The 26,346-nt window shown below is 48.6% G+C and overlaps 1 protein-coding gene across 1 annotated transcript; it reads left to right on the top strand.

The window, feature by feature from the left end:
• The first annotated feature begins 562 nt into the window (after positions 1 to 562).
• Positions 563 to 19,143, top strand: rerg (RAS-like, estrogen-regulated, growth inhibitor). The gene is made up of 5 exons (XM_018765976.2): positions 563 to 690; positions 4,769 to 4,920; positions 14,304 to 14,360; positions 17,199 to 17,272; positions 18,683 to 19,143. The coding sequence occupies exons 2-5, from the start codon at positions 4,860 to 4,862 to the stop codon at positions 19,088 to 19,090; spliced, it is 600 nt and encodes a 199-aa protein (XP_018621492.2). The 5' UTR covers positions 563 to 690; positions 4,769 to 4,859; the 3' UTR covers positions 19,091 to 19,143.
• Positions 19,144 to 26,346: the final 7,203 nt, after the last annotated feature.

Here is a 26,346-nt window from a genome sequence, read left to right as displayed (position 1 = left end):
GAGTTTGCCACAATGCGACATGCGGTGGCCTTATCCGCGTCACCCAGGCTCTCGTTTTGACCATCAGCGTTCAGACTTCTTCCGCAGACATTTTTCGTGTTTGTTGCTTATGGGCCTGAAGGTGTGTCCTGATGGAGCAGCAGCCCCACCAGAGGCACCTGCGAGTCTCAGCCCTGGAGAACTCGCTGATGAGATCCGAGCCCCCGGTGGGAGATGCATCGTCTATGTATTATATAACATCTCCTTCTGCTGCAGCACCCTTGAGCAAGGTATTTACCCTGGAGTGATAGAGTAAAAATTACCCTGCTGTATAAACGGGTAAATCAGTGTCAAACCCATGTAAAGGTGCTTATCTAACACTGTAAGTCGCCTCCCATATCGTAGTAGTAGTAATAATAATAATAATAATAATACAGTAATAATAATGATGAGGATAATTGTCGTTGACGTTGATCGCCCGGGCTCCAACAAGACTCCAGTCCACATTTTACGTGCGACCCTCGATCCTCCGGCTCCGGACTCGCAGCTCCTGTCGGCTCCTGAGGGCGGCGGTGCGCGGTGCCGCAGTCGGCTCGCTCGGCGGTGCGCGCGCACGGGCCGCTTTGCGGGAGGACACGCGCGTCTGTCCGCCGTCCGCCGTCCTCCGCGTGAGAGGACGAGCGCAACTTCGCCCACCCGCAGCGCGACCGGGTAAGGAAACACATTCATTCATGTGCGTTTCTCTGTGTAATAAACGCGCGCGCGCGCGAGTACTAACTGAGTGACGGATGTTACAGATGTTACAGATGTTAGCGCGTTACTCTACTTTTCTCATCTCGCGTTCCTATTCATTTTATTGAAGCATATTTTTACATATGAAACTTAAGTCCTCAGTACTTGTGTGTGGTAATAATAATAATAATAATAATAATAATAAATAAGTAGATAACCTCTCGATCTTTGTCCAGGCTGCCTTTGATCTTGTCTGGCAGTCTCATTAACCTGTTGCGGTGAAAACACCGTTTACCCTGGTAAACACACTGTGTATGTGGAATGTACATAGAATAAGGCGTTTTTCCCAGTTCTGTGCTTGTCCTTCGTCGGTTACAACAAGGAACTTCATTTCTTGAAAAGGAGCAGAGCGCTTTGCTGGCAGACACCAGCTTATTATTATTATTATCATTAGTAGTAGTATTATTATTATTACTATTTTCCTCAATATTTTATGACATTACGGACCAGAGGGACCCCTCTGCATGGATGGGCTGCTAATCCACATCACTTTACTTTCAGGACTAAACAACGGGAGGGATGGTAATCCAAGTCACTGCCAATGAAAATATTCATTTAACAAATGAAAAATATGATGCCTTTTAATGTTATAAATTATGCATCATGCAGCCTGTCCCTTAGTGGAGGAACGTGTACCTTCTCGATGGATAGGCTGTGTGCGACCTTGGACTCTTTCGAGGCTCCCTCATGGACACCGGGGTATTTTACTGAGGAGGAACTTTGAAAATCTTTATGAAGTTATGATAATTGACGGCGGTGGGAAAGATGGGAGGACCTGCAGCGGAAGCCCCTCATCCCCTGGCCCTCAACCGCATTCCCAGCAGGGGCTTTGAGGCGCCACGCGGGACTTGCAGAATAACCGCCCCACCTCAGCGTGCTGCCACAATAGACTCCGCTGGAGCACTCCTGGGAAACGCGCTTACGTTCTCAGTGCAGGTTTCTTACCCCGCACGCTGAAGTCTTTTCTGGCTGTTGCTAAGCATTGCGCCCGCTCACAAAAATTCCATTCGCATGTAAGTGTTGGGCAGAATACATTTTCAGGGGTGATTGGCAGTGGCTGAAATTTCAAAGCTTCCACCTTCTGTTTCCATTCCTTTTTGGTCGAGTTCTCGGGGGGAGCAGCTCTATCTGGAGAACAGCTACGTCTCCGCTCTGATGCTGAGCCTAGACAGTCACCTATGCAGCTACTGCGGTTTTACCACATTCCAGCGGTGGCCACCTTGCATGGCACAGCTCACGGGGCTTCTGTAAGCAAGCGGGACATGTAGAAGGTGCCTTAACAGCTACCTCTGTGCCGAAGAGCTCAAGGCCAGATGTTTCATGAAGGTGAGAACAACATGCAGGGTAAAAGCGGTCTGCCAGTGCGTTAATATGTCCCGTGCCTTCAGCGCTGGCCGTGTTCCACGAGGTCTCTATGGCTTCCCTCCACCTGAGCACTTAGAGCCACTTGAGATGATTAATCCCCATGTATATGGAAGCAACGTGTTTATCTGCTTCAGTGCCGAAAGTCCAATGGATTAAAGAGCCTGGGAGAGCCCTTTGAATAAATTAGTCGATCTGGAAAGAGTGTGATGCTACATCAGAGAATATTATGGACCGTCTTGGCTTGCGGTTTGCATGCCGTGGTCTCCTGCGCCTGGAGTTTGTCAGCTGCGGAACTTCTAGGCCAGGAGGGTCAAACTCGATTGCTGGTGGACATGTGACTCAAGTGACTGGTCTGGTTTTGAGTGAATTATGTTCAGGCTTTGTGTTCTCCTCCAGATGTGGTACTCAAATGAGGCATTTCCGGGAAATAGCAACAAAGAAGGAGAAAACCGAATGACGAGGCTAATTAAGTAGCTGGGCAAGGAGCCTGGAGCTAAAAGGTGCGAACACATGCAACCCTACAGGGCTGTTCTACTTGGTGCCAAACCTCAGGAAGAAGAGAGCACTGACCGGTAGCGACAGCGGCTCTCCGAAAACCTTATTGATGCCGCTAAGTCGCCTCGGCAACTGGGACCTGGCTGAACCCACACGAGTGTGTATTTTGGAAGTCGGCTGCTTGCGGAGGACGGCTCCGGTGGAAATGGGGCGCAGGCGCGTTGGCCGCGTCGAGTGCCAAACGGTGCTTGGGATGCCTTATAAGGTCCCCGGTGAAGCCGGTCTGCAGCTCGCAGGGTGGGGGCTGAGCTCTAAGGGGGGTCGTGTAGTTTAGCCCTGGGTGGAATGGCAGTCAGCAGGAGATGGGGACCCTGCAGCTTCCCGGTGACCTCACCGAGCCCAGTCTCTGCCATCTGCACATAAATAAACATGGGCATGTCAAAGAGGCCCTGGCAGCACTCAGCAGTCTCACTAAGTGTGTGTCTGTGTGTGTGTGTGTGTGTGTGTGTGTGTGTGTGTGTGTGTGTGTGAGAGGGAAAAATCAGTGCAGGTGTTGTGATAGCAGAAGGGAGTAGCTTTGGTCCTCCTCTATTTCTCGCAGCCCTTCATCTGCTCATGATGGGAGAAATCCCCTCTGGTGCTCTCAGTATTACTATGATGAGACCTGCACTTATAGTTGAGATACATCCTTAGAATTTTCCCGAGTTAACTGATTCTTTTAATATTTCTGATAATGCAAATATTTCATTATACATAATTTATTTCAGGTATAACTTGCAAATAAGGTATAACAGCTTTTCCAGAATTAGAAAAAGCAATTCTTCTTTCAACAAGCTGTTGTTATGAATAGCATCGCGACAGTTACACTGATTCCACCGCATGTGGTTAATTGGTGACGGAGCCCATGTGCTTATAGAAAACAATGTGATTAATCTAATTTTTAAAATCAATTCAAAGTCATGCCCTCACCTTCTAGTTTGAACTTGCAGCTGCTAATATGTGAGAACGGAATGGAAATTGCTGACAAAAATGACACCTTTTACACACAGTGTCACCTAATGAAAGGCAGCAGGTAATGATGAAATTGTGGTGCTGTAAGGCAACGCTCTGGATTGTCAACGTATGATTACATTTGGGACCAGAATGCTGATCGTAAGTCAAACCGTTTGTTAATACAGCCACTTTATTACTATCAATAAAAGGTTAATAACACAGAAGTTCCTCGGTTTATTCACAGGTTAGGTTCCGCAAAAAGCTCAGATAAAGCTGCAATGAATTAAAAATTTGATGTAAGACTTTTATTTATTTGTTCCATGTTCTTCAGCTGCTCGTTATGGTGATGATCGCTGCGCGGCAAACACATTTTTGGAAAACAGAAAAAAAAAAAGCAAAGAAAATACACACACGTTGTCTGAAACCACTTGTCCTGTGTGGGGTCACAAGGAGCCAGAGCCTAGCCCGGCAACACAGGGCACGAGGCCGGAGGGGGAGGGGACGCACCCAGGACGGGATGGGATCCCAGTCCCTCGCAAGGCACCCTAAGCAGGACTCAAACCCCCGACCCACCGGAGCGCAGGACCCGGTCAAACCCACTGCGCCACCACACCCCCGAAGCGAAGAATACAACTAAAAACAAATGGAAAAAATATTAGGAACCAGCGGTCAAAATGGACACATTGCACAGCAAAGACAGCAGGAGAGGATGAGCTGTTTTAGATATTAGCCCGACAGATAGTTTTTACCCCTTTGTATGGCCCCGTATTTCATTCGAGCACAAAGGTAAGGACTGGGCCTTGAATCCGCAACCTTAAGCTCAGTGTAATTCTGTATTCCAGATGACTAACCATACTGGTACTGTTTGTTTACTTATTTTTTGAATAAATATGTTGTTTGCAGATACAACCCTTATGTACAAGAAAAGTCTCAGGGCTGCTGCTACAAAAACAGAGCGACCTGCTCGCACATGTACACGTATACACCGTACAGGTATTCCCGGATGTGCGGGGTCCGCTAAGAGCGCCTGCGACACTGTTGCCGTGAAATGTTAACGCTTACGTTCCGTGCAAATGGCCTGCAGGACGTGCCGCTAGAAGACCCTTCAGCCCCTTCTCTAATTACTGCGCTGCTTTTCGTGTAGGTTTCTAGAGTCGAGGGCTGGAGGATGAGAAGCTGAGCTGGGCGAGCGGCACCCCTGCGGGATCGGTCAGCTGCTTCGGCCGGGGTCAACCATGGCGAAGAGCGCCGAGGTCAAGCTGGCCGTGTTCGGCAAGGCCGGAGTTGGCAAATCAGGTAGGCGTCAGCTTCACTCGTGCGGGTCGAACGGGAGCGCTGCGAAGTCGTGTCTACGGTTCCATGTCAAGGTGCACCAGGCGGGAGTCTGCAGGGTATCTCAACCACCTTTCGGAGAAGGACGCGACCTACTTCCTCACCGGGGCTGAAGCGCAGAGGGAAGCGTAAAAAACAGAGTGCTGCAGTGGTGAAAGCCACACATTACCTCCAAGATGAGTGACTGACAGCTGCTGAAGGGTGTAAGATGTGCGTTTTCTCGGTGAAGTGCATGCATGTGGAGAGGAGGTGCGTCTCCACCGATGGAAGTCCCTGACGCACACTCGGAGCGGGAAGCTGGCGGCGCGCGGGCTGGATCCTGCCGGAATTCGCACTAAAGAGCAGTGATGACAAACCGCATTTCGCCAACTCATCCAAGGTCAGGATTTTTCATGTAAAAATGCACCGCGCCCCTGCTTTCACACAGCGACGCAGAAGAAAGAGTACGAGTGGGCTGCTTTAAATGAGTGCCGGCACAGCTGTGGCTCTTCACCGTCTGCAAAGGCACGGTGTTGCAGCAGAAAATAGAAGCAATACAAAGAGTGATGCAGCAGGAGCGAGAGTCGGTGTGCGTTTCGTCGTGTGGCTGTCGGGTGCGGGGGATCTCCGGGTGGCCCGGGGTCCCGTGAACATCGGCGCTGGAACGAGGGGCTTCGAATCTGGAGGCGTTCCGGACGGGGCTTTGTTTGACGTGTGGGGTTGCAGCATCTGCATCAGGAAAGGCCTGCTGTTGATCTGATGTCCTTGGGGCTCAGAACAATCTGTACACAGTTTAATGGGACAGCGGGGTAATTTATCGGTTCTGCAGCTTCGGTCACGTCACGATTTCGAAATCACCCATTGATCCACATGAATTAAATTCTGTGCCCGAGGTGCATGTGGAATTAACTGAAAATTAGAATGCGACACAGTGAGATAAGGACAAATGGTGTATTCTCCTGAGATAACCATAAATGACAAATGACATTTTCTGTGGAATTGCAACTATAAATATATACTGTATCCTCAACCTACGAGCACGACGAGGACTGGAAGTCAATTTGATTGTAACTCTGAGCACTGTGTCAGAGTTGATGAAAACTTGGGTCTGACACAAAGCATTTTTAATTACCCAAAATATACAGTATGTTAAAGTGAAACATTGTGATTTTCCTGCTTTAATAACAGACTGACATTTCTTTGTATGAAAACATTTCAAGTTTATGTCCAGAATCTAATGTCTACATTTGGACTTAATAAAAATAATTGAACGCTGCACCGAAATTAATTTTAAAATATTTTCAAATAATTTAAGAACACTGTTCTGAACTTGGGGACAGCTGGTTGTTGGGGGGTTGGAGCTGCTGCCTTTGGATCCAAAGACTGCTGGTTTGATACCCTCCTCCAGCTGTGTGGTGCCTTGCCATGGACTGGTGTCCTGTCCAGGGTGTACCCCCAGCCTGGCACCCTGCGTTTCCGGAAGAGGCTCCAGCTCACCGCGACCCTGCTTGGGACGCACGGATATTGACGTCGGTTGGTTGGTTGTTTTGAACTTTGATGACAGGCTGTAAATACAGAATAAGTGTTTTAGGTGCTTTTTTACCCCAGTCAAGAATTTTTTTTTAATTAGAACAATCCTAGAACAATCAGCATAGTGCAGCAGCATAAAATACGTTAAAATTTTTGTTTGATATTACTGCCTGCTTCACCACAAGTTCCTTTGCAGTCCTGCACATATAGTAGTTTGCAGATGCAGAAATGCAAATCACAAACGTGGCATACAGCAAACTACCCAGCAAGTGTACTCACACTTTTCACTGGCAGAGAATTCACATAATATTTAAAGGCAAAATTTGCTATTATATACGTAGGTGAGCGGTAGTGGAAAAAGTCCAGCATGTGGACAATGATACGTTGATGGGTTTTTATTGTGACTTATTTATGATGCATATCTGAGATGTACAGGGAGAATGTGAGATGTATGGATGAAACTGAGCAGATGGAGAAGTCTCGCTGACTGATTTTTCCAGTGTAAATCCTGGAGGTATTACCATTTCTCAAGTGCCAGTTCTGAGCGGCTCACATGCTGCAAAGCAGCTCTTTCCAAAAAGGCTGGAAATGACATTTATTGTATGCCAAGGTACTGCCGTAAAAGGTTACCTTAAGCCCTGCGCTCAGACGCAAAAGCTGGATTTTGAAAAGACACCCGTTGGTTTACATGATATTACTGCTGTTTACAAGTTCTATATCCTTTTCACTCGTAAATCAGACCTTGTGCGGCACGGATGCCCAAACCGGTGGCCAACTGGACGGTCGAGAGATGAGACATTCCCAGAGACCTGCTGTTCTTCCCACAGAGTATAATGACCATTTATCAGCTCCCATATGGATGTTGGGTGGACCGCATGGCTGGAAGAAAACTGGCTGCAAATTTTCACGGAGAAACACATATGAGGATCATCTGTCACTAGGATAAACCCGACTTCTGGTTCCTTTTTACACTGGAGGGCTTGACCATGGCGATCTCCACACAAAGCAAGGCTGGGATGAATGGCAGAGCAGACTATAAAACGCATCTTTTTGAGTCGCAGACTTTGCGGGTTGTGGGAAGACATTCACACTGAGCTGTGCTTCTGCTGGAGAGATCGGGAGACTAGTTTCAGCTAAGAAGGTGTCGAAGACATCGGCCCAAAGCAGGCAGAATAAAAGCACCGTGCGTGATTCACGCAATGTTATATAAAGTCAATTATGAACTCCTGCGTGGCTAATCCACTCAGACTGGAAACACGAGCTCTCGGTGTCAACGGGACCTGGGGAGGGGTAGCCGGCTCTCTATCTGCAGCACTGCTCCTATGTGTCACGTCCACGTGAGCTGCTGTTCAGCACTAGCGCTGGGGTACAGAGAGGCGAGCCCATCAATGTGTTATTGCGACAGTGGAAGAAAGCGCAAGAAAAGATTCTCGGCAAGGGAGAGACACTAGGGCGCCTGGCACGGACCAGCACAATGTATGCGAAGTTGAGTCACCGTAAAACATTGGGATCGCTGGGGCTCTCCTGCACCGCTCATACCAACTGTGTGGACACGGAATCTACTGTCATCCGAAACTGGCTCCTCAGTGTTACGTGCCTAGAGGCACGATAGGCCACAGCTGATATACCACCTGTAGGACCTGCCTTCGCTATGTAACACGTTTTGATGTGTCGAAATCTCCAATTAGCATAAGGCAAAGGAGTGAAAATATGTGTCAGATCTGGAGAACGGTCTGTGGCACTGGGGAGACAGAGAATAGGCGGTGGGATAGGGTGCATGTGGCTAGAGAGTCTTGTACATAAGCTTCTGGAATGTCACAGGGGCGCTGTGAAACCCGAACGGGAGAATTATGAATTGGTGCAAACAAAAAGGAGTTGAGAAGGCCATTAGCTCACTGTCACTCTTACTCAGCTCTTACTTTCAAAAATCAGTGTACAAACAACTAACACACTGTTCACGTTGATAGTGGGATCTACTGATCAAACAGCAAAGCATCAACAGCACAAAGGTCTTCTGCATTCTTCGTGCGCAGACTTTAATTTCCTTCATCGTAATCTTCTGCTCTCAGTTCAAAGTGAGGAGGCTAATCTGTCAGTTGTAATAAAAGTCACGTTAATTAGAGCTCAAATGTGAGACGTGGCGAACATGGTGAAAGCGACCGAGTGATGGCGGGCGAGGAAAGAGCGCCTCTAAAGTTAAAGAGGGCGCATGGAAGTGCGGTGGGAGACTGAAGCTGTCGAGGGAGCCTGGCGCACCGAAGGCCCGCATCTTCGCTAAATCAACAACTGCTTTCCCACTGAGAATACTGGGGTTTTTTTAATGAAATGCCATCCTAAAGCTGCACGAGGCCTAGGCCCAGGCCGACTGCTGATGAAACATGTATAAGGATGCCGTGCATTATTCATGGGAACGTATCGGAATCAACCTTCGCCAACAGCTCTTCCGCTGACGTACGTTCGCCCGCCTGCCTGTACAGTCACCTTCCATCGCAATGCCAAGGGGAGGGCAACGCACTGTTTTTGCTCTTCCCCCTGTTCACCGCTGCGTTTTCCGAGCTCCAAGGCCGTTCTCCCTGGTGACTCATAGTTTTCTTTTACCCTTTAATGACCTTTCCGTGCCTCTGATAGAAATAGGAGCCTCTCAAAATTTAATGACAGGGCTATTAAGCTTTTTAACTGTTTTTTTAATATATAGAGTTGCTTCTAAATGCTGGGGTTAACATTTTAGAAGCCTGTTATTTCCTTTCGACTGCATAACGCCCTTGTATGCCAAAATTGTGTGCAGAGCATAATGCAAGTCATGCAGAAATTGTACTTTTGCTGAGATGTACGTCGCTTTGGACAAAAGCGTCTGCTAAATGAATAAATGTAAATGTAAATGCAAAGCATCTCCTGCGGCACTTTCTTGCAATTAAACATGAATTCTCGCCATTGTGCAGTAAGACAGCTTTGAAATTTTCGGTATATGATTTTCATGTAGTATTTTCTATATAACACATGGAAAACGTAACTGTGCTACCATGATGAGGCCCTGTAATTTTATAGCCATGCTTTATGTAGGGGTGCTGGTTGGGGCCCAGTACTGATGTTCAAATACACAAAATGCATGTTACTGTTGCCCTTCAGTCACCAAAGAAATAACACGAAAGGAATAACATGGGTGGGAATGAATCCACAGTGTAGAGTCTTAATGGCATTTTGGAAACCCAAGACCTTCCTCACCCACAGAACCACAAGCAGCTGGCCTTTAGAAAAGCGTGAAATTATACCCTCCGAGGTGCCCTGTTTAATACATGTACAAGGCAGTGGGTGAATAGTGTTTGTTCCCGTGCCATTGTTTCCTGTCAATACAAGACGGGAATCAAACAAAACTGGGTGGGTCTTCAGGGTTACCGGTGGTTCAAAGGGGTTCATTTGAGAAGCTTCACCGTGCAGTTTATCGGCTTCGTGTTAGGAGATCTTTACCTGGGAGCTGTTCAGAGGTGCAAATACTTTTACTCGTATCATTTACACGTACACAGCATAGGTCGATCGTGTTTTTCCCCACGTCAGCCACGCCGCGATTGTGACCGATGGTGGTAGCTTGAGTTTTATTACTGCTGCAGAAAGTGTTTGAGACTTCAAGCAGGAAAAGGGAGCAGTTTCATTTTTTTATGGGAGGAATTTCTCTAAAAGAGCTTTGTGGTCACCGTCAACCATCCCCATGAAGGAGGACAACAGCTTGGTGCTGTTCCAGTGCCAGCGGAGCAAAAGACAGACTGCGAAAGGCGTTACCGTTACTGTGCGTGACCAAGGGGTAGAGTTCTGCAACCCTGCTACTGGGGAGCTGAGCAGAGAACCGGATTTCCAGCTCACTTTAAGCCGCCGACAACCTCAGTTGCTAAGGTCCAGCGTGTCCGGGTCTCTGGCGCTCGTTCCTGCCCCTTGGCTGGCATCGCACCAAATCCCCAACCTCACCTTACAGGTGGTGAGCTCACAAGATGATGTACAGTTTATAGGGCGGCACGGTGGCGCAGTGTAATAATGTCACTAATATAGATCACGGTCAACCAAAGGTTTCTCAGTCGTGCCGTTTCTACCGTCTCCCGGGTCTCCCGAAGCCGACATTTGGCCACTCATCTAGTCTTACATAAGCTTGGAGCCTCTGATGGCAGCACTGTCCAGGTCAAGGTATCGTGACCCTATAAAAACACATTTAGGTGCAGGTACGTGTAAGAGATTGCATCTTCAAAGTCCCGGTCCGGCGTTGATGCCGATCGGGAGCGATTTGGACACATTTACAAACTTGCCAGTCTGTTTACTCATCATGTTTACTTCCCGTATCCTTGTGTAAATGTTATGACATGCAAGAGGCATCACGAGACATTCGTTAACAGCTCCTGATTTGAGAGGTTTGCTACACGGCTGTTGCTTGCTTAGGAAATTGTCTCCGTCCGATTAAAAGTTGTGTTTATTTAATAAGCAGGAAGCGAATGACGTGACGTCTGTTTAAAAGCCCAACCGGGCCCAAGCGTGCGTGCACTCAGAAGAATTATTGAGCCTTCTGGACTCCTGCTACTTTGCACAGTAATAAGGGTTTTGTAAATAATTTCATAATCTCATCTGGAAATGTGCTTTGCAGATTGCGAAGGATTGTTTTTAATGCAGGCAGACGGCTGCTGGTGTCATGTGACGATGATTCATGACAAAAAATTTCCACCCTCTCGATAAGATACTTTCTCCGGCCTCACTTTGGTTTTACTTCCAGTAGCGCTACTGAGGGCTGAGATGCTTCCACCAGAAGCAATTTGGGACTTGGAAATCTGACCTCGCGCCCAGAGGAAGTGACTAATATGTTTATGGCTGATTCTCTTTGTGGCTTTTGCTGAATGATTGGCGGGTTGGGCTGTCGGGTCCACTTCATATTGTTTGATCGATGCACATTTTATATTCATTTAGGGCATCAAAGGGACAAAGCAGATGTGCGAATATGGAGTTTGTACCAGATAGAAACCCAGCTGCGTGCTGCAAATTACAGATTGTTATATGTGCAATCACGATTAAGTGCATTCATTATAGACTCTGAAAGGAGCAGGACAGCTGTAAGGGGCTCAATGTGGAGACAGAGCCTTAATATATCATTTCAGATCCTCATGCTTGGTTAAGATTGTCGGAATCTCCGCAGCTTTACCCTCTTACTTTATACCATAACGTCTGCCTGGGGAACTGGAGTGAATCGAATGTCTGAGTGCTTCACCTTCGTTTGATTCCACTTATTCTTTTCAAAGTACTGAATATCCCTTTCACAGTCCACTGCAAAACGAAATTGGGCTCAGATACGAAATACCAGCTGATGTGAAGAAACGCCGTGTGGAAAATTTGCTGGATATCTGGAAAATATTTTACAAATAATTAACGAAATAACGAAGGAATTTCTGTTTTAGAAATTTTAACTAAATACATATATATTTGATGTTTAAGTAGCACCATTCTCCTGAGATCAGGGAGAGACAAGGGTGGACCGTGGGGTGGTGACATACACACAGAATACTGGTGCATAAACAGAAGTTGCTATGGAGACACAAACACAGCGGATACTTGTCTTCCGTCTCTGCTCGTTCCTAGAAGCGAGTCGCTAACCTGAAGGCTGTTCGGTGCTACACTGACGGCCCACGAAATCAGTAGCTGCCACTCACGCGGGTGGCGGTGTTCCACCTTGGTGCCCGTGGATCCAGGAGGAAAGACAGAGCCGATAAGAAGCCCCGCGCTGCATTGTGTATTTGTATAATGTTGTTACCTCAGTCGGTACAATCTGCTGTTTACTGGAGGGGGAAAAGTCATATTCTGTCGACTCAAAAACTGGTCATTATTGCTGAAAGCCCACAGGGAACAATAAATCTGGATGAGCTTATAAACCTGTTTGTTCCTCTTAATTGCTTCATTCACTGCGGTGTTTTGACACAAGATAATTACCTTCTTACAACAATGATGACTTGGAGACTTTTGGCTTGGCTGCCATGCTATATTGTTTAAAAAAAGAAGAAGCAGGACTATTTATTACAAGGTATACTGCATATGTAATAACCACTAACTCTGTAACATACTCTAAGGAGCTCATGCCATATATTGTTTATTCAAAGATCACTGCCTGGTCTCCTGCTGCCTTATTCGTACTATTCTCAAGCCCCTATTTTTATTATGTGTGGTAATACATGTCTGTATCCATGTGTGCCAGTTATGTTTGCTGTATGGTTTGGCACTAGGCTGATTTATGTTACCCCTGAAGCAGCGCAAACCATATTCCATTTTTACTGTGCACTTCTGTATGGTTCGGTGACAACGACAATAAAACCTTACACCTTAAATTATCTGACGGGGGATAACTAAGCGGTTGCACGGGAGTAAAAACAGCCAGCGTCCCTTCATTGTGCACAGCTTGGCTGTTCTTAATTACGAAGCTGCACGCTGCCGCTGACAGATCCCGCCGAACCCTTGAGAGCTGAGAAGGGGTTAAAAGAGGATGTGTCCGAGACTGAAGTCCAGAAGAATGGCCTTCGGGGAGGGTAATTATAAGAGGAAAAACAGTGAGGATAAATGTTCTTTCCATTTCAAAAGGAAAGCAATTTTGGCTGTTGTCCCTGGCGAAGGCGACGTTCCGGCGCTCAGATCGGGGGAACGGATACCTGTTGAGCGGCCCTCGAGCAGCTCATCGAGGCACCTGACAGCCCCCAGTAGGGCGGCACGTACCCCACGGTCGCAAAACGGCACCCGGCGCTCGCGTGACGCAGCCGTTTAAACGCACTTGGGGTTCGAGAGAAGAGGCCCGCGGAGCCCGTGACTCACCGGAATGCCGTTCCCTACCAATCGTGCTATTTCAGGCTAACGGACAAAGGGAGAGTCACAAGAGCGTCAACAGACGGACTCATAGCAGAGTGCCCAAACTGTGGGAGTGGAACACACTTACGCACACTCACACATGTCAAAAAGCACGTGCAAGCCGCACGGTGCAGCCCCCGGAGACCCTTCCTTTGAACGACGTAATGGGATCACGTTGACGTTGGTCGTTGCACGTCAGCGGGGGTATAATGATGCTATTAATAGTACGGAAAACAAATCAAAGATTTCGTGCAACTTTGTCGAGGAGATGAAAGGCAGCAGGTTTTTTTATTCCTTTTTCAATCGTAGGTCAAGAACCCAATTAGGATTTATTATGCGACGGATGCTGTGCGGCAGGGAGGGCTCGCTGCAGCACGCCCACAAACTGACGTTGATGTTTATTGGACTGATAGGTGGGCGACGGACGACACAAAAACAGATTTGTATGGGCGCCTTGTTCGCTCGCGGAATGCGCAGTGTTGCAGGTCGCCTTGTTTCTAAAGTTCACTTATAATGAAGCAGACTTTCTGATCAAAACGAATTGTAAATGACTATAATCCGGCGACTGCAGTTTTAATTTTAGTTCATCATAACTTCTTCCGTCGCAGGCAGCGACTAATATTTGTTAATGTTTTATTACACACGCATTCTTCAGTGCTGTTGCAAAAATCATTCCTTTATCGTTCCCAACACAGGACAGATCACCTTTTAGCTGCATTACCTTGTGGTTTTTGGTTACATCTGGTGCACCAGATTTATGTCTTGCTTTTATTATGCGCTATTAAGCAAATAATTGATTTTGCTTCTGGAAATATTACCAGACTGATAATATCATGGTGAAGGTATGGGGTGCACTGTGAGGCAAGACCGGTACAAATGAACTAGGTGTATGTGCGAAGGTGGAGGTGTAAGTGGTGCGAAGGGTGCACCGTCCCTGGAGTTCGTCTTCCTTAGATCAGTAACGTCTCTGTGTTTTCCTGCAGCTTTGGTGGTGCGGTTCCTGACCAAACGCTTCATCTGGGAGTACGACCCCACCCTCGGTAAGTCACATGGTCGCGTGCCGCGAGGAGCCCCGTCGGCGCCGGAAAGGCCCTGTTTTCAGCGCGGCCGCGTAGTGCCAGGGCACTTTACCGATTGCATGTAATCGCAAATCAAGATGGATTACGCTGATTAAGCTGTGACCAGAACCCTGGTAAAACCAAGCCCAGTAGTGGTTTCTACTTAACCACTGTAAGGGGAACTTTGACAATGAGGAACTCCATAAACGGCACCACGCGTGATTTCCAAGTCAGCTAAAGTTATTTTGGCCGTGTTATTGCATTCTGTCATTTACCTTCACTTCTCCCCAAAACCGCTTACACCGATTTACCCATTTATACAGCAGGGTAATTTTTAAGTACCTTCATCAAGGGTACTGCAGTTGGAGGTGGGATTCAAACCTATGTCCTTTGAGTGCAAGGCAGCAGCTGTAGCAAGTACACCCCTTTCTGCATTATTAGTATAAAGTTGTTCCTGTTTCCCATACGCTCAGGTATGTTTTAGATTTGTGCTTGAACCCACGTCTCGAACCCCTACGGTTTCTCTTGGTTGTTTTTTTTCCCCGAAGCCCTTCTAAGGGGGTGCGGAAGGAAACGGCCGAGACGCCGCGTACCGTTGGAAACAGCACGGTTCCAGCTTTATGTGAGGAACGAGCGCAGGCTGTAGGTTCGAGGGAGACCACCACTGCGACCTTTGGCCAGGGTGGGGGAGGGGCGCGCAGCCGCCTGCAGTCGCACTTCAAAGGTGCATCTTGAAGCTCACGGCGTAATTGAATTGACTCCCGGACTACAAATTACGTATGGCCTTTTCTAGTGGTGCGGAAATTTCCGGAATCACAGCCATGTTGTTCCACACACAGAATGTCACGCTGAGCACAAAGCTGCACCGTACCCGTGCATTTAGTGTCAGGGTAACGCGTGGGCAACACACTGTGACCATTTTAATCGGTAACACACAGTGCAGGATACACACACCAAGCTGATTCGTACCTGAAAACGGCAGGTGGATGGATATGCGTCAGTAGGGGAAGCTGCCTTGCCCTCAAAAAAACCCAGGTTCAAAAGCCAGGTTTGAATCCCACCCCTTGCTGCAATACCCTTGATAAAGGTACGTACTCTAAATTAAAACAGGAAAAATTCCCCAATTGTATAAACGGGTAAAGTAGTGTAAGCAGCTGAAAATGGTTAAGGTGCTTTGAGGAAAAGTCATAGGTAAATGAACAGATGTAAATGATTGTGTGTCCAAAGTCATAATAACCAGATGTTCTCAACTCCAAGATTACTAAGGGAATTTTTATGGAGAACACATGACTTTTTTATGCCCTTCTTCTTACCCAGTCCTGCGGCGCGTTGAGCTGATCGTTCTCACTGCGTTCAGATAAACACGAGTAATGTCACACATCTCACTGCGCACACACCTCTTAGTGACGGAGGGAAGACTCGATGAGGGGGCGTCTGCTGCAGTCTGGACAAGTGAACACAAACACCTGAATTAGAGGAGGCGGCCATTCACGGAGGCAACGGTCCTTATGTAAGAAACCCCATACCCATATGGACTGGTATGGACACACTGGTGTGGACTGGTATGGACACAATGGTATAGACTGGTATGGACTGGTAGGGACTGCTATAAACACACTGGTGTAGACTGGTAGGGACTGGTATGGACACAGTGGTGTAGACTGGTACGGACTGGTATGGACACAGCAGTAGAACCAGACCGAGCGGCAGCAGAGACAGCGGCGGCGGGGTTAGCTCTGTGGGATGGTCGATGGCTTGTTTCCCCTCGCTGGAGATACTCACAGGACAACTGAGCTCTCCAGCCGACAGCCACCTGTTAGCACGTCAGCGTAGCACCTGGGCCCCGGGGGCAAGTCCTTCTCAATAAATCAGGGGGGGCCCCGACGGAGCGCGCGGCCGACATCACTCATCACGCAGGGAAGAGCAACCCGCGCACTCCCCCCTCGCCCACTGGCGAGACGTACCGATGACATACGCGCTTAGCGCACGTCTGTCGGGAAGGCGGGCTCCCCTTAACCGTCCGGAACTTGCGATCACTTGTTGCGCTGCGGGCTGCTCCCCGGTCGGAGGGCGGCTCCGACGCGGCACCGGCGGAAATGTCTGAAATAGCGGCGGATCGACGGCGCCGCTTTGTCAGGGCTCGCCGGGGGCCTCGGTCCGCACCGAGAGGCACGCGGAGCAGCTGAAATGGCAGCGAGTGGGGCTCGTTTCCGACAAAACTTCACACCGCATTAAGTCAAGCGGAGAGGTATTCGCTCGAAGGCCACTGTGCTCCATTCGTTCAAAATAGCAGTTAATAGAGTAAAACGTGGTACGAGAAGGCGAGCCGACGCTTTGATCGCAACATTGCCACCGTGCCTTTACATGATGAATCCTCTTTATGTCCATCAGAAAATCCTTAGAAATAAATTCTTATTAAAGCCACTAAACTTGAGACAGCTAACTGTGCGTTTATTTATGTTCACTTTCCGGACATCGTTATTTATTCGTATTTACATTTGTACCCCTTTGCACTGGCACTCATATATACTCATCTAGCCGTGACATTTGGTTATTCTCTACTCGCACGTACATTGCTGTAGCCTCATGTCATTTCCATCGGGATCGGTAAAAGGTCACGACTATGCGTCTGCATCCGTGTACCTGGTGTTCGGGATGGTTTAATAATCCGTCTTAGTGTTGACAGCACTCCTCCTCTGCATACGTCTGTCGAGGGCCACTCAAAATTTCCCGACCGCTCGTGGGGGTGTTGTGCTGCCGTGCAGCGTAACGGGATTTATTAACCTACTGGACTTGTCGCATCTCTGGCTGCCCGCTTAGAGTCGACATATCGCCACCAAGCCAACGTCGACGACGAGGTTGTTAACATGGACATCTTGGACACGGCTGGACAGGTAAGCAATGGATTTGGACTTACGAACACTTATCTCCGCTTCCGTCACGCTCACGTCTATGACCGAACCTACACACCCTTTCTTAAAATTCACGGAGAAAAGCATCTGCTATGAATAAATGTAAATTTAAATGTAATGCCTTGCTTATATTTAGTGTGTAATGTGTTATTGCTGCAAAAGTATACTAATTATACTGTCACCACCCGGCTTACATCCGTTCGGGTTATAAGAATTCAGCTTGGAGAGTTTCACAGTGGGGGCAAAGTGGGTTGGACCGGGTCCTGCTCTGCGGTGGGTCTGGGGTTCGATTCCTGCTTGGGGTGCCTTGCGATGGACTGGCGTCCCTTCCTGGGTGTGTCCCCTCCCCCCTCCAGCTCTTTGCCCTGTGTTGCCGGGTTAGGCTCCAGCCCCCCGTGACCCCATATGGGACAAGTGGTTCAGACACAGTGAGTTTCTTTCCATTTACGAGGACGGAATTTGGATTTCGCGCCTTCTGAGAGCTGAACGGTGCGAGAGCAGAACCGCCGTGCCGTCTCTTTCTCACTTATAGTTCTCAAGCTCCATCAGCCCTTGTTTGTTAGTTCCCCCTCTTACGATCTCAGTGATCAGGGGCCCGTTCGGGCTGTCCGAACCACGTCAACATTTTCGGTAAATAAGAATTCATTAGCGTCCTTTTCATCGGTTTCTTTCGTCTTCGCGCTTCTGTTTATTCGCTTTAAAAATTTAATAAGCTCCAAGGATCATATCTGTGTATATTTTGTCTGTGAGCATTTATGAAACGTACAGGAACAAAAGTGATGAACGAGCACAGCCACAGTATTATAGGCTAATTAATCAAGGGAAACGGCCTGTTATATTGTGTAACGTTAACTAACGTTAATTATTAATGCAACTGTGTCCAATTTAATTTGATACTTCAGCTGAAATGGGTGTCAATTTTGGTGCCCAGGAAGACAAACATTTTTGCCATTTAAAGTATCGGTAATTACATGTTTGATTTACCTTAAGAATGGTTTTTCCGGAAAGCCCTGCCTTTGTAAGCCGGAGGATGACCGTATACGCCACCGTTTCCCGGCCGTTTCCTCGAAACGGCACAAGTCACAGTGAAGCGGTTAGTGGACAAGCGTAGTTACCGGCGGGCAATTCGGTCCTTCACCCCAACATTTGCCAAGCAACGGCTACATACACGTTTGTTTCCAGGTCAAATATCCATCCGCTTGCCCGTAGGGCTTCTCGCTCAGCGGTCACTGTAGCTATAGCTTCCTATAATCGGACTACCGCTGGACCAAATAGACCGAGTGCTTATTGGCAGTTTCGATGGTTTCAAATCGTCCGACACGACCGGCTCTTAACCCGAGCGCCGGTCGCTCGATAACGACCCGAATGCCGCTTCCTGTGCCGCCAACCCAGGAGGACACGCTGCAGAGGGAGGGCCACGTGCGCTGGGGCGACGGCTTCATCGTCGTTTACGACATCACCGACAGGGGCAGCTTCGAGGAGGTGGCTCCGCTCAAAGGGCTCCTGGAGGAGGTGAAGAAGCCCAAGCACGTGACCCTGGTGCTGGTCGGCAACAAGGCCGACCTGGAGCACGCCCGCCAGGTGAGCACGGAGGAGGGCGAGCGGCTGGCGGCCGAGATGGCGTGCGCCTTCTACGAGTGCTCGGCGTGCACGGGCGAGGGCGCCGTGAGCGAGGCTTTCTACGAGCTGTGCCGCGAGGTGCGCCGCCGCCGCATGGTCCAAGGCAAAGCCCGTCGCCGCAGCTCCACCACCCACGTCAAGCAAGCTATCAACAAGATGCTGACCAAGATCAGCAGCTAGGGGGCGCGCCGACGCGGATTGGACTGCGAAGGACTTGTCGGTAGCGCGAGGGGGGGGGGGGGGGTGGGGCACCGCCTTGCTCCGAGGAGAAGGGAGCAAGGAACAGACCTTCTTTTGCTTGTACATTATGCTTACACTTGGTTACGAGTCCACCGTACTCTTTGTTTAATGCCTAGAAATGGGAGCGATGGCCCACGGCTCGATCCCATCCGTGGGGGGGGGGCGGAGAAACCGTGTCCGTTCCCATCGACACGCCGAGACAGACGAGCGCCATCGCGCGCTGCCGCTGTGTGGTCTGCGTGCAAAGCAGGGAGCCCAGATCCGACGAGCGATTAGCCACCCGAGTCTAGGCACGAAGGCGAGCTTCTGCCGTGCGGGCGGGAGCCTTGGCCCGTCTCCACCTGTTTTCTTGACACGCTGGTACAGAGCAGGTGTCGCATTACAGGACAGCTGCTTCCGGAACATACGGTAACTTCTTCTCACCGCACTTCACTTGCATTTACCGCATTTTCTGTAATACCTTTTAACTGTGTACGATATTGTATGGAACAGAACCCCAGACACTTAGCCAGCGGTCCAGATGTGCGCAGCTTCCAACGGCTGAAGACGCACGATTAGCAGCCCTCCGCCGTACTGTATATGACCCATCTTTACGTTACGTTTCACTTCATGGCACGTGCTCCCGTATTGACCGCTGCTGGACGTGTCCACATCAGGAGTGGGGAAACAGACATTTTTTCAGTGCAAGTAAAGATCATACGTGCGACGTGACTATGGTCAACTGTGGTACGTGCTGTTCTTCTCTGTGTCCTTGTCACCGATGACGGCCGGTGTCCCAGACGCACCTTGGTCGCTGATGCTCTACCAGTACGACAGCATTTCAGTTGTGTTCTCTTCTATTCCGTGGCTAAATGGGGAACAACGGGATGCAAAGTGAATCCAATCGGGGGTATAAATAATGCTTGGACGACTGAAGATTGGCGTCCGGCGTCCATCCCGTCGACGGACTTCACGCTCACAGTGAGAAAGACACGGAGCCGTCTGACCGACGGGAGCCTCTCCGGCGTCCGTGTTTTCATCTGCGTTCTCTTATTTCCGAGTGTATCTAAGAACCTGTCAAAGTGCCATTAAAAGCTCGATAGTGTCTCATCCTGCTTGACTGTACAATTAAATGTGATGCGATGCTCCCGAAGATGGTCTGTGCAGATGGAACATTGCTTTTGAAAAAAATAAAGAAGTGGACTTTATTCTAGGCTCTGGAGTCCCTTCTCAGTTATTATGAATGGTCATACACTACATCTGTATTAGATTATACAGCATTTTCAGCAGTCCCCAGTTTGGAGCGCGTCCCTGGAAGTGGCCATAATGACACCAGCGTGTGCCAGTTGAAACAATAAATGATGTGTTTCTAACAGGCGGAAGGGGAAGAGGAGCAGGTTGTGATTTCAGAAGGAAGACGTCTCAGAAGCGATCGCAGGTGAGCTACGAACGCAGCCGAAATCGGCAGCGTCGGGGCAACGCCGGCGCACGGCTCAGCACGGACTACTGACACGCGCGGCGCTCCGCGTGGACCGGGTCACGGAAAGAGCCGGAAGCGGCGTTCCGGGGCCGAGTTTAGCGGGGCAGGAGGGAGTGCCCCGTGAGGGCGGATAATTAGTAGGGAACCTCCAGAAATACCCGGCGGTTTTCAGCTCGCATGGCACGCTCCTCGGGCGGGCGGCCGTCCATCCGTCTCCACCAACAGCTGGGAGCGATTTGGCCTCCACCGTGCTGCCACGTTACACGCGCGGCACGTGTTCTCACACGTATACGCGCACATACTCTCCTTTGAACGTGCAGCGTACACATCCAATATGTCCGAGAAAGTTACGCTCGTGCGTAGCCGCTCTTCTAAATGCTTCGTGTTTCAGCCTTATGAGACGTCTGAGAAGGGGACGCTCGTCATTGGGTTTAAAGAAGAACGTGGATGTCTCGTGAAGAAACGCCACAGACACGCAGCGCGCGTGTGCAGCTCATGAATATTCATGAGCATCTACCCAGCTTTCTCCATTTATGTCTTGAACTCAATCTCGTTATTTGACCTTATCCATCCTGTTTCCGGAGGGTGCGGCGGCGCGGCGGGTTTGGCCGGGGCCTGCCCCGCGGTGGGTGTGGGGTTCGAGTCCTTGTGGCGAACTGGCGTCTCATCCTGGGTGTGTCCCCTCCTCCTCCTCCAGCCTGGCGCCCTGTGTTGCCGGGACGACCGGTTGCACACGTTGTGTGTGTGCGTATCCTGTTTCCGTAAGAGTCAGCAATTTCTCTCCATCTCCGAAATCACAGCCCTATCGCCCATCTCTCTCCATGGCTACTACATATCAACATGTTCTGTATGTTACATATGTCATTACTGTCATCTACAGCAGGGGGAGGTGGAGCTACGGTTCCCACACTTGCATTAATAATTCACGTTTCATGCTGTGAAGGACATTCTCATAAGTACTGGGCATTAGGTTGTCCTAACCCAATCTAATTGTTCTGGAAATGGCAAAAGCAGACGGAGCGCATCTTATTAGGGGAGATGTCAGCTGTAGTTCCTCTTTATCTTTGCATTACGGAGAGCAAAATGGTTTTGAAAAGAATTTTTCGATTTCAGAAAATAAACATTTTCTCCTGCTGCAGTTAACTGTATAGCAATCTATCGATTATTTTACTACATATTTAAATGTGCAGTATTCCAGGATCTCTAATGTTTAAAAAAAAAATACTGTCACGTTAAATTACATTTGTCATATTTAATGGCTTGTCAAACAAACTATTTGTGCAAGTGTTACATATGGCAACATTTTGCCCATCTTTGCCTTTGAACTCCACATATAGAAACAACCATTTATGATGAAAAAAATGGAAAACTTCTACTGTGAATTAATTTTGCATACAGCAGTATTAATAATGAATTTACAGCAAGGATTATGAGCTTGCTGTAAGTTTGGTGTAAATTTCCGAGCTAACCCTTCAGTGTAATGTAGTTCCGGGCACATTAACGACCACTTTAAGCGTGATAATGAAGGACTGCTCAATTTCAGGCCAGCACTGTTTCCAGAACTTTGTCGGTTATCATCATTATTTTTTTTTTACACTGACCGCATTGCCTGACCAGCAGTGGCTTTTTGAAGCGTGAGAGACTTTTGCAAACACACAGCTCACTGCTTCTAAGGCAGGAGGACCTGGTTCCTCAGTCACTGCGCCATCTGGTGGCTGAGGTGAGTGCCCGTCTTGCACGAATGGGGGACGGTCTTAACGCACATCGCTCACAGCACACACCTGTAATGAGGGGAGCTCTGAAGGATGGACCCACACACACAACTTGAGGGTGCAACGAGCCCAGGTGACATTTCTACGGCATTTTCAATTTCTCCGTATTCCTCCTGTCCCCGGTGACTCGTGTGCTGCGAGGCATAGCGGTTGCCATGGTGACCAAGGCCTTCTCCCAGCCACGAGCCGCAGTCACTTTCTTACCCTTCGGTACCCGGGGCCCCGAGCGGGTGTGTCAGCAGGCAGCGGTGAGAAGAGGAGGGAATAGAAAGAGAGCATCCACAGAATGTTGGCAACATTTCCATATAATAGGAATAACCAATTTATAGTTCTGCATGTTCCGCAGTCCGCCAGCAGCGTACAGACGCACAGTGTTGTACTGAGTTCCCTTTGGGGTTACAAGGCCGCCCACTTTGGACCAGATTTCGAGGTCTAAGGAGTTGTTGGCTGTGCTCTCTCTGGTGAGAAAGCAGCGAGGTGCCCTCTACTTGACGATACCTTACGTGGCGGGGGGGTCCTATGCTGGGGATGGCAAACAGATCAATTAGACTGAGCTGCTAATGTGGGACAGTTCAGAAAGGGGCAGAGTGGAGTTCAGCAAAAGTCCGTCTCGTGGTACAGCGATGAACAGCTTGTAATATATTACTTTATAATGTTATAAAAACATTTCTTCTTTATTGAAACCCTTAAATCTTAAGTAAAAACTGGATATACAGCCACGATTTCCTGATACTGCAGCGCAGTTGTACAAATCACTTTTTTTTTTTTAAATAGATTTTTTTCTATTTGTTTGGCTGACCCTGCAGACTCCAGAGCAACTTACAATTATTCACCCATTTATACAGCCAAGTAGTTTTACTGAAGCAACTTAGGACCAGTATCTTACTCAAGAGTACTCCAGCTGGGATTCAAACCAACAACCTTTGGGTCTAAACACAGGAGTTCTAACCACCCCTCTACCAGCTGTCTCTTTTTTTTTTTTTCTCTTTTTTTTATGAACATCACAACCCATCTCTCTTGTGAGAGCGGAGCAGTTCTAGGGCACTGCTGTTGTGGTTGTTATTTACCTGTGTCTCCCCCTCTTCAGGTGCACAGATGATGCAGCTCCCTGCTGTGCGTGTGCTGTGTTCCCCTCTGAAGGTATCTCTGCTCCTGTTTCCATGGCGACAGAGGCAGCGTCTGGCTGATTCACACACACACACACAACATGAAAGACAAATGAATCATGGACGGCAGAGCTCCGAGCCACCATCGTGGCACCCAGACCGCATGAGGGGCATGGGGGCATGGCATTGTGGGAAAATGTCTTCGGTGCCCTCCCACACCACTTCCTGTTCACCACGTGAAATCTCCATTGGAGGAGCCTGTCTGATGCCAATTAATCCCCTAATGCAGGGCAGCAGAGGGCGCAGTGGCTGCAACTGCTCCCGTGCAGTTCAACGGCCAACGTTCTAATCGCCCCCGCAGTCCCCTGGATTAAGGCACTTAGCCAGAACTGATACAGTAAAAATTACCTTGCTGTATGAATGGATAAATCAGTGTAAGTCACTTTAGAGAAACACGCGAGATGAATGATGAACAGGAATACGGGAAGAGCAGGATCAGCGCTCACTGCGGCCCCGTGCCGTACCGCACCTCACTTGCAGCCCTGTCTCCAGGAGGGGTCGATGCCACTGAAGATAGAGCGCAGGAATGCTGAGCAAGACGGCACTGGCCTCATGCACCCCCCCGCCCCCACCCCGAGGCCTAGCCGTTCTACTCGCCTGCAGCCAGACAGAGTGCCCCCAAGGGGCTTCACACAGCACCGCAACAGAGTGCTTTGGGGGCGTTACCATGGCAACCTGCTTTTTTTTTTTTTTTTTTTTTTATTATTTAAAAAATCCACAGATTACAGTGATTGGCATCTGTAAATACGCACATTAAAGGCCTGGCGCTGCTGAGGGTGGCACTGGTGCCTTAACCACAGGCTGCATGCGTGCAAAGATGTCTGGAAAAACATTGCTTAGGGCCGCCGCTACACTATTTCCGTTTCTGTGACATATTTCGTAAATAGCTCCTCGCACCCGAGACCTTTAATGTGTTCTTAACCACTGCTGTGACGGAGCCCTAAAGCAGCCTGTGGTTCACGCACCTGGTTTATTGGTTTACATTTTTATTCATTCATCTGACACATTTACACAGCTGAGTAATTTTTGCTGTGCCACTTCGAGGTACGTCAGGGTGAATGTTCAAAATCTCATTTTTATTTTAAAAAAAAAGTTTACTATATAATAGTTTTATTAGAACTATGCATTCTTCTGCATATTACTGGTGTAAATAAGATGGTGATTTTTTAGAGGCGAAACCACAGTATCTTTCTCTCACACACACACACACACACAATCTGATATAAGAATTAAAACTTTTCATCACTGAACCGATCAAGCTGATTGACAGAGTGACTGAACAGCTGTTTGATAGCTGTGATGGCAGAGAGATCTGAGGGTAAAACACTGGTGGTTTAAAATCATGGTAAATTTGTATCAAACCAGTGAGGTAGTGCTCCACAGTTGAGTCTTCATCATAAGCGTTTAACAACAAATCAGAACACGAGTCAGAGCGGGAGAGCTGCTCTCTGACCAGCCACTAGTTTTTCATTGTATGGAGAGACACGTCAACAAGCAGGACAACTGGTCGTCTTAAAATTAAGAAGGTGAGCCTTTCTGGATGGTTTGGTGTGGTAATGGAAGGGCAGGAACATGGAGTGGGGGAGGGGGGGAAAAAAAGTTACACACAGCAAAGAACTGAATGTTCTCTTAAAAATATAGCGTATTTAATATTCATTTTAATACATGCTGACACCTTGCAGGCAAACAAGCAAGCAATGGTGCAGTGGGTTTGACTGGGTCCTGCTCTCCGGTGGGTCTGGGGTTCGAGTCCCGCTTGGAGTGCCTTGCGACGGACCGGTGTCTCGTCCTGGGTGTGTCCCCTCCCTCTCCAACCCTGTGTTGCTGGGTTAGGTTCTGGCTCCCTGTGACCCCCCCCCCCCCCCCCCAGTGGGACAAGTGGTTTCAGATGGTGTGTGTGTTATACACACATATATGTATAACACACACACTAAGAAAAAGTCCTCTTGATGCCATAATGGATAAAGTCAGAATTGAGGTGCAGTGAAACACATTACAGAAGGATTCAACACAACGCTGCTCATGTTGGACACAACACTATGTCCTCCTGGTCCTCAAGAGGGACCACGAAGGCAGATGGGACGCTAAACTAACGAAAAGGCTCAAGTCTCCAGGACATCCCACCATGTAGTGGAGTCACACCATCAAAGAGCTCTTCATAAACTGGTCCACGAGGAAAAGAATGAGGACTTTTAATGGCGCAGGGGGAGAATGAGCTTTTGCAGCTTTGAAGAGATTTACTTTGAGCATATTTCAGACCACCCTGCAGACCACCCTGAGGACAGCAGCACAGGCCCACTTCCCACAACCCCCTGCTTCACACTCCGAATACACACCGTTTGAGTGACAAAATAAACCCGGTAACAATATTCTAGAATAATCCAGAGCCCCTCAAGCTTATTACTATGGTACAAATGGCCGCACGGCAAGGCCACGCAAAGGTCGGCAGGAGATGCGTGAGGAGCTGATGAACGGACAGCGAACGCCTCACCCACCACGACGGGGAGCAAACACGGTTCAGCGCGTGCTTTACCTCAACCTGGTCACGGAGACCGGTGTGGACCGGCGGAGGCGGGTATTGGTGGGCAACAGCGGCATCCTGTTACAGGGTGTAATGGTGCTCAGAACAAACAGGATTAAGTCATTTTTAATAATTTAGCCCATTCTCTTTATCCACTGCATGTGTGTGCGTGTTGTGGATAGGTCATTATCAGCATGAACACACAACTTGCTTGCATTTAATAATTTAATATTTTCTGAAATAATCCATAGAGGGAAAGCTTATTTATACACAGACAT

Source organism: Scleropages formosus, chromosome 5 (assembly GCF_900964775.1).
Source record: "Scleropages formosus chromosome 5, fSclFor1.1, whole genome shotgun sequence".
Lineage (NCBI taxonomy): Eukaryota > Metazoa > Chordata > Actinopteri > Osteoglossiformes > Osteoglossidae > Scleropages > Scleropages formosus.
The sequence above is the reverse complement of the archived record's forward strand: the minus strand, read 5'-3'. Positions and strand labels throughout refer to the sequence as shown.

Bases quoted from the DNA above. Each gene is read 5' to 3' on its own strand.
- rerg (XM_018765976.2), top strand. From the start codon at position 4,860: ATGGCGAAGAGCGCCGAGGTCAAGCTGGCCGTGTTCGGCAAGGCCGGA. The intron at 4,921-14,303 runs GTAGGCGTCAGC...GTTTTCCTGCAG, and splicing joins GGCCGGAGTTGGCAAATCAG to CTTTGGTGGTGCGGTTCCTG. The intron at 14,361-17,198 runs GTAAGTCACATG...CTGCCCGCTTAG, and splicing joins GGAGTACGACCCCACCCTCG to AGTCGACATATCGCCACCAA.